This window comes from Electrona antarctica, assembly GCF_951216825.1.
Source record: "Electrona antarctica genome assembly, chromosome: 4".
Lineage (NCBI taxonomy): Eukaryota > Metazoa > Chordata > Actinopteri > Myctophiformes > Myctophidae > Electrona > Electrona antarctica.
In genome coordinates this window covers 12,882,467-12,900,845 of record NC_136809.1, presented here as the reverse complement: position 1 = coordinate 12,900,845, position 18,379 = coordinate 12,882,467, and the positions used below count along the sequence as shown (strand labels likewise).

The 18,379-nt window shown below is 44.6% G+C and overlaps 1 protein-coding gene across 2 annotated transcripts in view; it reads right to left on the bottom strand.

Moving 5' to 3' along the window:
* Nucleotides 1-18,379, bottom strand: part of sorcs3a (sortilin related VPS10 domain containing receptor 3a) — a 176,463-nt gene that overhangs the window by 49,600 nt on the left and 108,484 nt on the right. For both annotated transcript variants that reach the window (XM_079499905.1, XM_079499904.1), the window contains 4 exons: nt 18,127-18,216; nt 16,833-17,012; nt 9,578-9,724; nt 3,414-3,516 (listed from right to left, as the gene is read on the bottom strand). In XM_079499905.1, coding sequence (XP_079356031.1) covers nt 3,414-3,516; nt 9,578-9,724; nt 16,833-17,012; nt 18,127-18,216 — 520 coding nt within the window. The remainder of the gene's footprint in view (nt 1-3,413; nt 3,517-9,577; nt 9,725-16,832; nt 17,013-18,126; nt 18,217-18,379) is intronic.

Below are 18,379 nucleotides of genomic sequence, written 5' to 3'. Positions count from 1 at the left end.
CTCTCATGTCACTCTGACTTTGCCTGCACTTTCTGGTTTGAGAGTATAAGTAAACTCTTCAAAGTCAAACTGCAGACTGCATAGAATAGATTAAAGGGTACAGTAAGATTGACTCCACAGTCACACATCGCTAGGAGACAATTTAAATGTCTTCCAGTGGAAGCGAGACAATTAAGGGTCACTACTGTATCTCCAGGCTGACTATCAGGGGTGAAAGTGGACCGGAACGGACCGGTACGCTGTTCCATTCCAGGAAAAGATTCAGATTCAACCCTGTGTCATCGCTGCCATCAGCTGTGATCGATGGCAGCTGGTAAAAAGTAAAAACCCATATTAAATGACAACACAAACACATGTCCAAGAAGAAAACACGTCAGATTAACACACAAGTGTTAGGCCGATTAGAAGTGCTTCTGAGTTGTTCCAGTGTGTTTGTGTCAGTCAGCCATAATCCATGCTATTGTCGCTGTTTCTTTATTCCACCACGAAACGGAGAGAAGTTTTCTGTCAACTGGCATGAGTCACGTCAATGTGAGCATGCGTACAAACGAGAGGGGGAATGAATGCCGGCAACTTTCGTTGAAGCATTGCAACGAACAATTACTCATATTTTTAAGAGAAAAGAGAGAGTTGGGGTTTTGAGACACAGGGGGAAGAGGAGGCAGGGTATAGACCCTGCAAAAATAAGTGATAGCAGGACCACCAGTTGCAAGCACAGGTAATTGCATGCGACTGTAGGTCGCAGTTTACTATGAAAACCTGCATCTCCCGTCCGTCAGTCAGTCAGTCCGTCCGTCACACGCTCCATATATGGCCAGTACAGAATTCATTCCATATGTTGATCTGACCTCATCAAACCCTTAGATCTCCATATATGGAGCTGACCTGTTCTGACATTCCATATCTAGCTCATATCTAGAGAGTAGGGACACAGGACTGACTGTGAATGAACTTGGTGTGGCAATGACCAACAGAGACCAGTGAAAGTAGCTTGTGTCACAGATCTCGAGGGCACTCGAAGGATGATGATGATGATGATCTAGCTCAACAGAATGATTGATCACCAGAATGATAGATCTCCAACTCTACCTTCAAAACTCTTCTCAACACAGGACACTGGACAGCATATTAAGCATAAGCAGGACGCATACCTCACCATTTAGGGCAATGTCGCTTCTCGCCCTCAGGGCGTCTTTACTGGTTAATAATTACTGTGCCAAAATGTTTTCTATGCTATATTTTGTATTTCGGCCGCGCAGCGAAATCCCTGGGAGTTCCGGCAAGAACTTGAAGCCACTTTCACCCCTGCTGACTATGGTTCGCAACATTGTTCACTAGGGCTGTGAATCTTTGGGTGTCCCACGATTCGATTCCGATTCTTGGGGTCACGATTCGAATCAAAATCGAAATCGAAAATTCAAAAGCATTTTTTCCAGATTCAAAACTATTTTCTATTCAAAATGATTCTCGATTCAATACATAGGATTTCATCACAATCTACTCCAGGCTTGAACTGAAGTGACTACAGTAACTTGAAAATGACTGAAGATATGATGTTTACTGTGATTAGGGTAAGCTTACATTTCATATCACAGACACCATGTAGTGAAAACTCCTGTAACTGTAACCAGAAAAATACATCTAAAAATAATATATATATATAAAATAAAATAAATAAAAAACGATTTTTGGAAATTATGAATCGATTTTGAATCGTTCATAACGGAATCGCGATTCTAATTCGAAACATTTTAACAACACAAATCTTGTTTGGGGGTCCCTGGAACAAACAATTTTCAGATTATTTCATACAATGCCATCAAGATTCAAGGATGTACTCTATTGTTACATCTTGTGCACAGGTACAAGAGTAAAACATATTTATGTTCAGCTTCCTTCAGACAATGTAGCAGCATCGGTAATATAATAACTAGAAAGATGCAATTCTGGGAAAGTTGAAAGTGTGGTTGGACTGACGCTAGTCGCCGGTTGCGGCCTGCCGGACACGAGGAATCCACTGGGAGGAATACCATCGGAGGCCGTGTGACGTGTATTGATTTTAAGAAATAGGCCCCTCCCAATAAGAAAATTGGTCCCTGCCACTCATTTTACAAGCCAATTACATTGTCACGTCACTACTGAGATCATTGTATTTCATTTTGAGAGGATGAATCCCCCTGAAAATCATCAATGGTTAATTTTTTTGCATTTGTGGGTCAAAGTGGAAATGTTTTTGGGGATTCGTTGAGTACACGAGTTGATTCAAATTTGGGATTGACTGGACATTTTGTTCGTTAAATAGGCCCCTCCCACTAACTTTTGAGCCAAAACTGTGGGACAAGTAGTCCGGCAAACCTTTTGGGGATACTTTATAAATAATAATAGTTGGGCAATTATTATAGTCTGGGCAACCACACTAACAATGCAAGTAAATAAATATCTATAACTGCCACGCACGTAGGTTTGCACCTTTGCTTGTTTGGAGGTTACCGTCATCTGTCCCAGCAAGCACGGTTAGGAATATCACCTGATTTCAACCAACATAAATACTGCCCACTAAGACGGACGTCCCTGGATGAATCAGAGAGAGTCCGATCGAGGCCAGATCAACTTAAGTCATATCATAACTAGTCAGATCTGGCCCAGAATAATTATTTCAACTGGTGAAGACATGCTGGAAATGACGTAAAGATCATCCACATCCCCATATGGGCTGTGTTCTGGCCTAGTCCTGAACGTCACCGGAGGACGTTATCATAACGTCATCATGACGTCATTTGGCTTGCACTGTAGGGTGTAGTGTATTCTTGGCCAGCCCAGGACATTGCCACGTGTTTGATTTATATTGTTTTTGTCATGTTGTTGAAATGATCTCTTCACCTGTCTGTGAAGGCACAGCTGTCAAGGGAATCACTGAGCCATAGCAGAGGCTGTGCAATGACTCTGAAATGCACTCAAACATAAAAACAAAAATATGTGTATGCATTCAAAAAGAGCACGCGCGCAAATGCATCATGCACGCACAAAATCTTCCAAGTTCCAACTATACAATTACTTAGGGATTCTGCCATCTACAGAAAAGTGTGAGTGTGAGGGCTAAGAGTGGACAATGTTTAAGTTGGATGGAATACAAAAGCGCACACAGAGAAAGAAGATAGTTTGGATGTTTCGGAAGGAGGTGTCGAGAAAATTGTTACAAAGTGGGCATTACTGATGATTACCAATGCTGATGGATGTTTGATGTTATATTTGGATGTTAGGCATTTGTGAAGTTTTTGTACAGAGTAACTGCTCTCTAAATGATTCTGCAGTGAGTGATTTAGTGTTATGGGACTGTTAATGGACATAATATTATGGGTTCTTCTGAGCCTGAGTCAACCTATTAAAATCATTACCAAATGATTATGTCTCACCTGTGGCAACAATGATCCCAGGTGCAGTGCTTTTGGTGGAGATTGTTCCAGACAAGTATGGGTTCTCTGATGTTTGCAGTTGGAGGTGCAGCGAACAGAAAGGCTGGAGGAAGAACACAACATGGACAGTTTTCTAAACTGTGAATCTAAGAACAAAACAATTCATACACAAAAGGGCACAGGTTTCATTGCCTATATATATATATATATATATATATATATATATACGTGCTTAGAACATAACAAAGACTTTTTAATCTTGAGTCATAAAGAGTTGTCAGTTCTTTTGCTGGAAAGCCATGCAATGAAAAGAACGAAGAAAAAGGAAAAAGAAAATTTGAAATGAAACACGCTTTCAATTTAGTGCCGGAATGAGAATCAACCGCATCACACCGCATTTCATCTGTCATTAAATACAAAGCATGATGGATTTACATAAAAGAATGCTGACAAATCTCCAGGGCAAACGTACACACAACAGAAGACAATTACTGTTCAGCAACCAGGGGGAAAAAAAGGCGTCTGTTTTCATCTCTCTCCAATTGATAGCGTGAAATTGTTGTAAAGACACAAAGTGCACGGAGCCTGAACTGGGTAATCAAAAGTAACCCACCATGGTAATTAAAATGTCACACGAATGTGCAATCACACTGAACTGTAAGCCACCCTGAGCGCTCCTGCAATCACCTCTAAAGCAGCATGGAGCCCTGCTAATGTCTCAAACATTCTTGTTCAACGTACAGTAAGTTGCAGTGAAGCCGCCTAACGAGACCCATCTCAGATAAAGCAGTATAATGCTGAAGTCAGTGGGGTGCAATGCAACTAAGAACATTTACTCAAGTACTGTATTTTTACTTTATCGGAGTACTTTAAAATTTCAATACTTTTACTTACTACCCACTACATCTCAGATACAAATTGTACTTTACTCCACTACAATGTGTCACATCTGTGAGCACTATATTGGTGCTACTCTCCCTCTGCCAACGTGGGGAGAGCCCTGAACTGAGCTCATCCTTAATTCAATGCAAGAGGCCGTGAGCATGTGTCACCTGACAGGGGGGATTTTCCCCTGTAGGAGGTAACGCGTGGAAGGAACACATTATTCCAACCAGTTCCTTTCCCCTCCATCGGGTGCCCCGTCTGACCAGGGCCCAGGGGGAGGCAGTATAGAGACCAGGATTACTGCATTTTTTGTGAGGGTACCTACAGTACGCTAGGGGACACGGGGAGAACATGCAAACTCCACACAGAAAGGCCCTTTCGCCAACCCCACCTAGTTCTCATAGGGTATGGGCACTGATGACGCGGAAGAGAGAACACGCCCCCAATGCCCACAGCGTCCCCGGCGAGAATCGAACCCGGGACCTTCTAGCTGTGAGGCGACAGCGTTAATGACTGCACCAGGGCTCCACTGTCCAAAAGATTTCTATACATTTTGAAAACTTCATTTTTTAAATTTCATTTATTTCCGCACCTTGCAGTAATACCTTTACTTAAGTAATACATGTGAGTAATTCTTCCAACACTGGCTGAAGTTATATTTTGTTGCGTGCTGAAAATAGACAATCTATAAGCAGCACAACAGCAATGTACATTGTACATAAAGCAGCCGTGTTGAAGTCAGAAAATGCAGTACGTCTCAATCTGTTAGTGTTGCGCCTTATCTACCATTATTTTTCAACAGGCTTTTATTTCATATAACTAAACGATATAGTCAGCGACGCTACATTGCGGCAAATGCCCAGATTCAAGTACAAAGATACTGTAGCTCTATCCTCAGTTCTTTTAGTGCATTCTAAACCCTCTGTTATATTATAGATCACACTGTAACTGTATGCCAAGGTACAGTAACTCGCTCTATCTTGATTGGCTTGCTGTAATTAGCTCTCAATTATCCTATATTCATTCTCGTGAATTTGATAGTGGGAAAAGTTCATCTATTGAGACGCGCGCTGTAATAAGATGAAGCTTCTTTCTTTGAAACAATTCTTCAAGCCTTATTTGATAAGATGCTATGATATAATAGCTATGGAGAAAGGAAATCCATTTTAATTCAGTCAATTATGTATTGAGTTCTTCTAGATTGTGCTACATAGGAAATTACACATTTGTAACTAAAACAGTACTTAGAAATTATTATGTCATTATACTTATTTCAGCAGAGTATGCTGAAGAGCCAAGAGAACAGAGTGTGATATTGAATGAAAGAAGGAATTCATTCAATAAAAAAATATTTCTACATTTAAATCTATTTGGATTTCTTTTGGTGTGTGATTTGAGTAGTTCACACAAAAAAATGACTTACAGTATTCTCTATTAAGCCCAACACACACGTCTGTGAAGCGGGTGTGCAGCGACGCGGCACAGTATTAATTTGCCGCGCGTCATAGCCGCACAGCAACACCCACAGGACGCGGCGCGCTACCGCGCAGCTGGCCAGCCACGCCCACGGATTCCCGGATGTTCCTGGAAAATAGAACAGCGGCGTATCGGAGCACCAGGCGAGGCGTGAACGCGCGCCAGCGCGCGTCTGACGCCGCCGGTGTGGGATAGGTTCATTGAAAATAACGGAGGCGGCTGTTTTGACGCGCAGCGTTCACAGACGGTGTGTGTTGGGCTTTACACACACACCCCGAAGTCTTGAATTCATGGAGATTTATTTTGTTTGTGTCGCATTCCAAAGGCAATAATTTGATGACGGAGACATCAAATCATCGGTCATCAAATTATTGGCTTAGGAATGTAACAATACAATACCCATGGCTATCATGGTGTGTGAAATTGATAGAAAATAAGCGATTATTTTGGGTGAACTACTCCTTTGAAGTATCTAAAAAGGGAAATACTCAAGAAAAGTAAAGTGAAAGTACCTCAAAAGTGTACTTTAGTACAGACTCAGTAGAGTACATACGTACTTTCCACCACTGGCACTAGCCTGGCAGAAGTGGCGGATGGCATTATTGGGTAATATTGGCCAGATGGCAGAGCTGGCCCTGACTAACATGATGTTGTACTCCAATAAGAGGAATCTCTTCTTCTCACATAAGATTCTCACACAAGCAAGCATGCATGCACGCAGGCACACAGAGGGAGAGAGAGTATTGGGGGGCATTGGAGTGACGAGACCCCTTTCACGGTCTCATTGTCATTGTCAAGTTACATGCCGTAACTCTGGTTTGGCATTAACACACTACCAACAGTCATTAAGACATGCGAATCCCTTGACTCCTTCAAAACCGCTCTCAAAGGGCACCCCCCCTCCCCCTTTTCCCCTCACTGTATATGTTTCTTTTCCCTTTTTACCTCCATTATGATGAATTCCTATACTGTTCTTTGTCTATATAGAAGTGTCTATTTGTACGTCTCTAAATGTTTTGATGAATTGAACATGGTGGACCCTGTTGAACAAGTGTAATGCTTAATTGGGTCGTCCACTCACAGTTAACAGCCTTTGCATTGAGTTTGTGCTTGAAATGTACTGTAATTCTGCAAACTGTTAATATAATTTTCAATCAATCAATCAATCAATCACTCTGGGTGTATCCCTCAGTGTTATACTGAGTGTACTGTATACTGACAGATAGTGGAGATCAATGAAAGCATAGTGTTGTGTGCAGGCCAGCCACACACGACAAAACCAATGGACATTAGGGGTGCATTGTTGGGGTTCACCTAACATTTCGTTTTCACTTTTTCAAGGCATTATTTTTTCTTCAAAAAATACATCTATAATATAGATTATATATACACTAATAGGGTGCACACCAAGATAATTTTTTTATTCTAGCATGAATCAAAAAATAAATGAAGAAATCCTGGTGTGTGCCCTATTAGTGTCAAAGAAACCTAGCCAACCGAATGTTTTGCATATTGTCACTGTTGGGAGGAAACCTCATATGTGAGTTTCTGGGAAATGGAACGAAATATTTCAGAAATAGTGCGAACATAGCAGATCTACAAACTCACAAAGCGTTGCATGACGAGCTTGTAGATCAGCTATTGTCACTACTTTTGCTTGATGAATTAGGGCATTAAATGACAAATGACATAAAAAAATGACATAAAAAGCCGAAATTTGGATATTTTGATGTTTCTGCCCGACAGCGACAATATGCCTATAGGGCTAGCTTTGCTTGGCAGCCATTGTGGAAAGTGTGTGTATCTCCCTGCAACAGTAAACATGCTCGTCCTCTCCGAGCATGATGTGAGGAGGGTGTGAAATGGGCTGAACATCAGGAAAACAGACGGTCCAGACGGCCATCCCGGGCGGGTCATCAAGACCTGCGCTGGTCTCCTGGCTCCAGTATTCAACCTCTCCCTTGCCCAGTCCACAGTACACTATACCCACTTGCTTCAAGATGTCCATCACTGTGGACATGTCCAACGAATACCTCGCCAGAGGCCTGAATGACTGGTCCAGACCTCGGTGGTCATAAAGTTCTTTGATTGGCTAATAAAAGACCACATCTGGTCCTCTCTCTCCCCACAAACATAGACCCACTGCAGTTTGCCTACCTACCATCCTAACAGATTCACCGTCGATGATACTATCTCCGAGGTCAAAGTCAAAGTCGTACGATTTGTCACACACGTTACCGCAGTGAAATTTGTTCTCTGCATTTGACCCATCTCTTGGCAAGGAGCGGTGAGCTGCAGCCGTGCCGCGCTCAGGAATCATTTGATTAGTTGATTTGACCCCCCAATCCAACCCATTGCTGAGTGCCAAGCCATGGAGGCATTGGGTCCCATTTTTACAGTCTTTGGTATGACGGGGATCGAACCCCCAGGGCGGACACTCTAACCACAAGGCCACTGTCAGGTCCTACATGCCACCCTCTCCCACCTCGATAACAACATTGAAGGGGAATATGTTACAGGGGGGCTACACTGGGGACGGAACAGAACCGTACGCAGCTAGTATAGGTAGTATAGTATAGGTTGGAGTTCCGTATTTTCTTTCCTAAAAATAGAGCACTTGCGTACACTTGCGAACCTGGCTGTTCCATTGATTATAGTGGCAGCGTACCGTTGCGGAGCCGATTCCGTCCTCTGTGTAGCCCGGCCCATAGGTTGGTATCCAGTGATTACAGCTCTGCCTTGAAGACCATGCCAAGCTGCCTAGCAAACTGGCTGACCTGGGAATAAGGCCGAGTCGTGGACTTCTTATCTGCCAGACCCCTGCGATAAGTGTGGGCGGCCACATCTCTAACACCCTCACTCGTGGAGTCCCCCAAGGTTGCGTACTGAGTCCTCTAGTCTACTGCACTCCCTGAACTGTGTGGTCAGAAACACTTTTTGAGTGGTGTAATGACACAGTGGTGGTGGGCCCAATCTCAGACAATGACAAGGGGGCCTATCTGGAGGAGGTGACAGGCCAAAACAAATTGAGTGAATGAATGAATGAATGAATGAATGAACGAACGAACGAACGAATGGATGGATGAATGGATGAATGAATGAATCTTTCTGTACATAACTATGCTTGTTTTATCTCATGGTTACCGTACTTGTGCAAGTGTGCTTGGTGAATTTACTGTATGCCACACCATGCATTCTATTACACTCCCACCCCCCATTGTGCATATTCCCCATTGTGCATATTCCCCATTGCACCAAGAGGATTTTAAGTAGTTCGCAGTTTACTATGAAAACCCACATTTCATGTATGTCAGGCCGTCAAGCCTCCGTTTACACACTACCCGGCCCAAAAACGCATACAAATAAAAAATCCATATATGGGCATTCCCAGACCTGATGTTTCAGCGCGGCCTCGCCCTTTAGGGCGACTTACTCCTAGTTTATCTAATCACATTTCTTAATTTTACTTTATTATAATTTATTTCATTTCAATACATGAGTCAAGTATTATTCTTATTCTATTCTTATGTTGTTGATTTTCTGTTGCTGCACAGTCACTGACAAATTAACCCTTCTTGATTCTTTAAACACACACACACACACGCGTGCACACACACACGTGCACACACACACACACACACACACACACACACACACACACACACACACACACACACACACACACACACACACACACACACACACACACACACACACACACACACACACACACACACACACACACACACACACACACACACACACACACACACACACACACACACACGCGCGCCATAACTGACCAGTATGCAGTGGATATCGTTCCCATCCAGGTCAACAGAAGGTGCTTGCAGAAGCCTCCAGTCTCTGCCTTTGTTGTAGGTGATGTATGTCTTCACTTGGTTGTCCTGCCTCTTGTTAGCGATCAGCATCCCTCTAATACCTGCCACCTACACAGGAAACAGGCACATATCGAGCACAATTAACACCCCACAATGACTATAGTAATAGACTAGTATCTTAAATTCAGACAAATTTCTAAGTGCACAAGTTTATTGTCTGCAATCAGCATGACAACAACTCGTGTGCGGTAGCTTTCACATCCTAGGTGTTGTCTCTAATTACCGGTATGTCCCCACGTCGTGTCAGCATGAACCAGACATGCCTAAATGATGACCACAGAGAACTGACAGACACCTCATCTGTACTCTCCTTTCCTCACACTGAGATCCCCGCCGAGTGTCTTTCCTGAACAGCCTCGCTAATTTACCTCTTAAAAGCAGGGGCGAGACAGGAACTCTTTATGAGTAAGGCAACGCCAATACGAGGTAGGCAGACCAGGCAGCCCCCTCGGTGCAGCTGGAGTGGAGAACATTGAATAACCTTGAGTTACCAAAATATGTTTTAGCTTATATATATATAGGGTACAATAATTAGGTTGGTATTATATGATTAACCATGACAATGACATACACTTGATTATTTATTTTGTACTTTCTTGAACTACAAGCACTGCAGAGTAATATAGTAAGAGAGTGGCGACACTAGCGCTGACTCCCATTGTAACAATGGAATGCGGAAGTGCTGCTCATTCTATCTCAATGGGATAGTTCCAGCCATAGGAGCAATGTTTGGAACTACAGCCCATAGGCACCCGCTTTGCGGCGAGATCAAAGCTCCTACTCTACACTCTGAAGCACTGATAAACTGATAATTAGTTATCTTGCACGTAATTACGTTTCCCATTGATTGGTTGAGTTGGTGGCTCCTCGATCATAGCTATGATAGATCCCCAATTTTCTGTGGAGACCGGCGGCATAAGCGTGCAAAAGCAGCGAAATGAGGGACCTCTGGTTCTCCCCCCAGTGCGGGTGGTGTGGTGTAAGCTTAGCGGTGTGGTGATAGCCTAGTACGCCTACAGGTTTAGACGTCCTCGCATCGAAAATAAGTTTGCCCTGGACAAACCTTTTTCTTTCTCCGGTGCCATCGCGTGTCTCTGCTGTCTCAAGAATCAAATGAAGAATGAGGTCGGGACATTGTGTGAATGTGTGTGGTGTTTATATGTCGTGACGTGAAAGGTTCTGGGGGGATGCAGCCATACAGAGTGTGAAGAAAGACCCAATACCTTCCAGACATGCAGGACACAGAGACAATAGATGTGTATTCTTCTGTCTGATATACAGCCTTGAATATGGCCAAATACATAGCAAATAATACACAAAAAGCAGCTCGACTGAGGGGAGGCAAAAACATAAACAAGTAAGGCACATGCCTTACTTTGCCTAGAGTAAATCCGCGCCTGCTTAAAACCCTGATTTATACTAAGTTGCGGCACCGGTGTCGCACACTGAAAATATCCTACCTACAAGCTCACAACGCATCGCATGGCAACGCATTGTGAAGTCGTTACATCGGCTATTTCGATGTAGCCTACTGTATGCTACAGTGCGCAACTAGTAAGTAAAAAAAACAGGCATGAGACATTATACAATATACATGTCCCAAACCCAAGCCCACAATGCAACCACATCGAGGGAGGGAGAGAGAGAGAGAGAGAGAGAGAGAGAGAGAGAGAGAGAGAGAGAGAGAGATGATGGCCTACATCAGACGGTTGCCTCGGTGAAGGGTCCCAGTCGTGCAGCATACTCGCTCCCCAAAGGGATCCCGGCGTATAAGTGGCACTAATAGGCAGCGCATTTGACATTGTCATGGATACACACCGCTCGGGATGGACGCCGCTAACGAGAGGCCTCCCCTCCTCCTCTGACCCGCCCTGTCAATCACCGCCGTAATTATTTATCGCTGCCGCCTGCCATGGTATCACACACATGCAACACAGGACACATACACTGTGTGTGCACGCACACACACACACACACACACATACGCGCGCGCGCGCATGCTTGCACCTTAACAATGAGAGACATGTCTTCCCACCAAGTGGGGCGGCTTGACATCGGCCTATCCATCGTTCACACCACCCGCGCGGTTCGGTCCCGTGCCTGATGGCGAAGTGAAGGACACAGACATAGATCACCGTGCAGGAATGGAGCACGGGACGACTTTTTAGCCATGTATAGCAGTCAGTGTACTGTACACAGGTGAATGCACTGTTGATAGAGGGGCTGTCAAGGTGGATCACACCGCTCACAAGAATCACAGCCTGAGGTAACAAAAAGGTGAGCTGAAACATTCCACCACTCCCTGGTGCTTGGCTGCCATCAGTCCCCCAACCACCATGGGATGAAATATTTTCACTTATGACATATGGCTCCTGCATAGGCTAGATCAGGGGTCCACGACCGGACCACCCTTTTTTTTTTAACTTGAAAAAATAAAAGTGTTCTTTGTGCCTCAACACAATACCTCTCATTTGCTGTGCATTTTTGGAGGGGAATATTTGTGAAACATTCTATTTCCATTGGGGTGGAGTATTTCCATACTCCACCCCAATACCCCAGTATTGGTTGGTTGGGAGGGGAACCGATTTGTATAAGCTTGCCTTGGTGTGACTGTACTAAACAGGCATAGAGCCCCGCTCTCCGCTGGCCGCTGTGTGGCCCGCGCCGCGCTCATGGGACCGGACCTTAGTCTTTTTCAAAAATTATTAGTGGACCTTCAGCATTTCTAGTTGAGGACCCCTGGGCTAGATAGTATAGATAGCATGTGCATGCGTGCGTGCGTGCGTGCATGCGTGAATGCAGGGTGGGGGGGGGGGTTGTAAAAGAGGCCAAAGTGAATGAAGATTATCCTAAGATTATTGTGCCAGTTTAACCACTTTAAGCCATCATCAAATATTTTAGCTTTCAAAAACCTTGGATGGCGCAGTGGCAAAGTATCTGCCCTGTCTGGAGGTTTGAATCCACCGCGGCGCAGCCCGAGTCTATAAGAGCACAATTGGCCCGTGCTGGTGGGAGGGAAGCCGGAGGGTGACTGCTCGTAGTCCTACGGAATGGGGCAGCACCTGTCAGAGGGGGGCGTGTTGGGTGGGAGGAGTAGAACGAAGGCTCTATGTCTTCCCGGTGGGGGCTCCTCACTGGCAGGTGCATGTGGGTCAGTAGGATACAACACACAGCATTGTGTGTGGGGTGAAATTAATTGTCATCACGACTACATTGGGGGGGGGGAAAAGGGTATAAAAAAGCAATCGGAAAAATCATGCAATGCCAGGCATTTTGAGCTTGTATAGGTTTTACATTTTCACTTCCATTTTGAATTTAGGGGGGTCTCAGCCAGAGGCTATAGCTATTTCCTATGTCCTTGGCATTGAAAGGTTTTGGAACCCATAGTCTTTAGAGTACAATGTACAACGTTCATGCTGTAAAACCATGCACCCCATCCCTGACCCTGATGCTGTGAGCTTGTAAAGGCAGCAACAACGTGGCTGTTTCAACTAAAAGCGAGCGTAGAGGAGATGTCCTCGACTGAAAGGTGCAGGTTATACTGTTCAAGCATTCAGACTCCTTCATGCTGTACAACATATTCTCCAGCGCATCACATCACCTCTTGATCAATGGTAGACTAGACCTTTTCTCTATAGCGAGTGTACTCTCTCCATCTCCTTTATAATGTTGCTCATCACCTTGGTAACTCTGATTGTGTGTGATTTTTAATTCATTTCCATGAGCTGAAGGTTTCTGCTTGTTAACAAGTACAGGTAGGTGCGATTCCTGACCCTATAGTTCCCTCAAGAGAGCCAGTCCATGATTAATGTAACAAAAAGCACGGCCCTTGAAAACATCCCGGAAAAGTTTTCTCGTAGAAGATACAGGTTTTTCCTCTGATAGCGGAATGTATTAACACTATTCCCACAAGGAGTAATGAAGCTTCCCACAGTCTATTACATATTAATGGATCTCCTGGTGAATCAGAAATCCATATAGGTTGGAGGCTATCAGGAAGGCCAAATCGCCCTGAGATCAACCACGTCTGCATTACTGCTTTGCATCTTTTATGGCCATGGGAATGGGAAATGTGTTGATGTGCAGTGCCTCACTGTCGAGCTGAGCACATGGAAGTCAAACTATATAGCGATGTGATGTCAACACAGACATCCTGCTATAAATGCGCCACGTCTCTGTGTGTCTGCGTGCGTGTGTGTGTGTACGGTTGTAATGCACGTGTTTGCCCCACCCGACTTCTAATTCGACACACGCGTTCAACACCCCCGCAGGGAGTGCAGTGCCCGGTATCGAGTCGGTCGGACCCACGGTTCTCCAGAACCACCACAAAAGGCTCTGCCCAGGCTCTGCCAGTGGGCCTAACCAGCCTAAGTCCCCTCACCTGTGCAATTTCCAGTTGTATTATTAGGTTCCAAAGTTGCATCGTTCTCAAGTAGGCCGGTGGCCGACGGGCACATACAGGTCTAGTGTGATGTTAAACATAACAACTGCCATGGACGGAGATCTCTGTATTTTCATGTTTTATATTGATTCAGTTTGAGATCATGCTACACTACTGTCTATCAGCGTCTCCGTGTCTAGGAGATGAACTGGAAGTGGTTGGTCCGTCAGTAAAAAGGTCCCCCCCCCCCTCATCGACTGAACGATAGCCAAAATCTCAACACCCTTTTACCTCGGATTCTAATCCCATTCCGATTCGAATCAAAACAAGCTTTATTTACGGCCGATTCCGATCGTGCCCCTGGTTGCGGTAAAAAAAGATCATGCCTCGGGTGGTCCGCGATGCTCCCGCAATAGAATCGCTTATCCGAGAGCTAACTTCCGGTTAAGGCCTGGGGTTTTTTCCCCTTGAATAAGGCACCTCACTTTAAAAACATGGCACATGGATAGAGACTGAAACAATCGTGGCAGTCAATTTTTCAATTTTCAACCCATCTTCATATCGGTGCTCACTAATGCTTATTATAATATGGTAAAACATCTTGTCTACCCTGTCTTATGTGTCTCAGAAGAGGGCTGTGTACAGTTCAGAAACCCATCATCGATGGGCAAGCCAAGCTAATAGAAACTGCAGCCTATTCCTGGAAAGTTAGCTTTCCAGGATTTTCTTTTTACTGTATAATGGAAGCCATGTTTGAGAATGATGATATCACTGAAGTGTCCACAGCTAGTAGAATTGTTTTATTAGGAGCATTAGTAAGGAGAACCAATAATTAAATGAGATATTATATAAAAAAACACATCTACATCTATAAACTCACAATGTGCCGCAATGCGAATAATCAAAGACCATGGGGTAAGCTCTGCTGTAGAGGTAATACAATAATACAAAAAATAAAGCTAAAAGCTTTGAAGAGATTATAATAAATTTGAGTTTTTCTTTTAATTGTTGAAAATTGTCAGCTGTTATGCCCACACTAGGGGTGCCAGGGTTAAAGTGGTTAACTGCCAAACAAAACAATCTCGATAATTGTGCAAGTGATTTAAGGAGGGCACGTTTCACTGGTCCTGTGTCTCGCTCTGTGGCAGATGAAGCTACACTAGTGACCAGGGTTAGTGTCCCTTGCTGTGACCAGGGTTAGTGTCCCTTGCTGTGACCAGGGTTAGTGTCCTTTGCTGTGACCAGGGTTAGTGTCCCTTGCTGTGACCAGGGTTAGTGTCCCTTGCTGTGACCAGGGTTAGTGTCCTTTGCTGTGACCAGGGTTAGTGTCCCTTGCTGTGACCAGGGTTAGTGTCCCTCGCTGTGACCAGGGTTAGTGTCCCTCGCTGTGACCAGGGTTAGTGTCCCTCGCTGTGACCAGGGTTAGTGTCCCTCGCTGTGACCAGGGTTAGTGTCCCTCGCTGTGACCAGGGTTAGTGTCCCTTGCTGTGACCAGGGTTAGTGTCCCTTGCTGTGACCAGGGTTAGTGTCCCTTGCTGTGACCTATTCATAGTCTGGATTTTCGGTGGTGAGCTGACCACCGGAGCTGAAATAACGTTGAGCGGTGGTGAGTAAAAACAGAGAGAAGGGCTGGAGCGGTGGCGGTGGTTTGCTCTTCACCGCGGCTCGTGACGTCATGTTGTAGTTCGGTGGTCACCTAACCACCGAAAATCCAGACTATGTATGAGCCTTTAGTGTCCCTTGCTGTGACCAGGGTTAGTGTCCCTTGCTGTGACCAGGGTTAGTGTCCCTTGCTGTGACCAGGGTTAGTGTCCCTTGCTGTGACCAGGGTTAGTGTCCCTTGCTGTGACCAGGGTTAGTGTCCCTTGCTGTGACCCACTACACACAACAAATGCACTTGGGTTCTACACATGGCATGCATGCCTAACCAGACTTAAACAGCCATGCAGGCGCACGTGCACGCACACACACGCGCACACGTGCACGCACACACACGCGCACACACACACACACACACACACACACACACACACACACACACACACACACACACACACACACACACACACACACACACACACACACACACACACACACACACACACACACACACACGAGTGCTGGACCAGTAATGGCACCATTAATTACCGCACCCCTGTGACTGCCACTAGCCAATATGTCACTTCCAGTCTATCGGTCACACTTGCCAGTGTGTGAGTGTTAACTGGATTCAGTAGGGAGGAGAGACAGAGAGGCAATGCTATGATGCTTCCATGAATGCTAATGCACCCACCTAGCCAGTATAAGCTAACAAAGTCATCACAAATCCACAAGTAAATGGCAGATATAAGGCCATTTAAGTGCATTTTTCATGTCAACACTCCAGCATACATAGCCTAACAGTGCCTAAACCACTCCTGTAATGGAGACTGATGTGTGGCTGTCATATAGGCTACTTTCCCGAAAAAGTATTAGATGTATTAAAACTATGTATATGGACTGATTGAAACCATTACAACACTATCTGGCAATGCAACGCATTATGTGAGCTTACAGATGGACCATCTGTTTCCGCTATTCAACATACAATTATACAAGTATTAAGTACATACAGCATGAGCACAGCTCATGCTCAACAAGTAGTCTTCTTTACCAGACGCGCAGCTCAGAAGAGTTCATATACTGTGGCCTAAATGGAAAAATAGGTACTTCCTGCTTTTTTCTTTCTCTTTTTCCCCTGCATTTTCTGTTTACTATAATAACAGGCCCCCATACCTCGTACAGATCCAGCATCTGGTTCCCCCCGATGCCCCTGGTGGTTTTCACGTTCTCCATGGCCAGTGTGAAGTAGATGCCCCTGGTGTCAGACAGGTAGAGGTTGTAGGTGTCGTTCTGGTTCCACTCCTGCACCGCGGCAAACACCTGCTTCTCGTCTGTGCTGACGATGTGCAAATCCTATCAGAGAGAGGCGTGCGTGGCGAGATTAAAGAGGAGTTATGATGGGAGGTCACGGAGTTGCGGATTAGTACAAGCGTGACCCTTTGGGGCTCGGCCATGGGGATCAAGCCTTACAGGGGCGTTGTGGAGGTGAATGCTGATGTGCTGCAAGCATGGCATCGCTCACTGAGGGGATGAACGTGGGCAAAGTGACTAATAGGCTCTGTGTGCATGCACACACCAGACATGATTTTAAAGAAATTGGGCCTATATCTTCCTTATACTTCCTTCACAGTTCTTACCAATTATACTAATTAAGGCTCTGCCGTTCCATTCTGGTCAAACAGAGTCAGGCTGCTGATGTTTTTGCATGTTGGCTCACTGGAAACACCAGCCAGTGGTACACAAAGTGGTGTCCAGGCAGGGACCCTCATGGTTCCTTGAGGGGGTTCCGCAAATGGCCCCTTATGGGTGTTTACAGTTGGAGGCCATCGATATTGTCCTTTTTTTTTTGCTGAGGTTTGCGTGATCTGCGCAAAAGGACAGTTAACCCATTTTGGGCGGGAACCCCTTTTGGTGTTTTAAACATTATGTTATAATTTAGCTATTGAAAAATAGCAGATCTACAAGCTCATAGCGCGCCACCGAGTGGCGCGCTACGAGCTTGTAGGTCTGCTATTTTTGAAAAACCGTGAAAATATTTATAACTGGAGGATTTAGAAGGATTTTTTAAAATTTTGAGGTCAGGCCTAAATGGGTCAAATGATAAGGGACAATGGGGTTATGGGGTCCTTGAAAATACAAAAAATAAAAAAATAAAGGTTGAGAACCACGTGTGCTACACTAAATGCATGGAACAGAGTCTTAATTACTATAATTGGTGAGACCTGTGAAGTAACGAAGAGGCCCAATTTATTTCCAATATGGCTGCTGTGCATAAAGCCTATTGAAAACTAAGCAATGCCAGTGGTGGAAGAAGTACTTGGCACAATGTTTGTGTTAGCACAATGTTTGTGTTTACACAAACCCTCATAGCTGGACATAGGAGAGGCTAGCGCCCCTCAAAGATCTATGAATGAATGAGAGCCAATGTTCATGAAGATGTTTCCTGGAATAAGTACTTAGATCTTACCTTTGGCAGGGAATATTTTGGCAGTTTAATCTGTATGAATGGGTCTCTCTTGTAAGACACATAGTACTTGGCTCGTCCTGATGTAGGAACCTATAAAAGACATGGGTCAGTTGAATAATATAATACATGAATTCATGATTAATAATGGCATTAATATACTGTCAAATACCTGTTCCGTACAAGCAGTGTACTTCCTTTTCAAAAGGAAGTATTTCCTTTTTCAAAATCGGAGGGGAAAGCACAAATCAATATG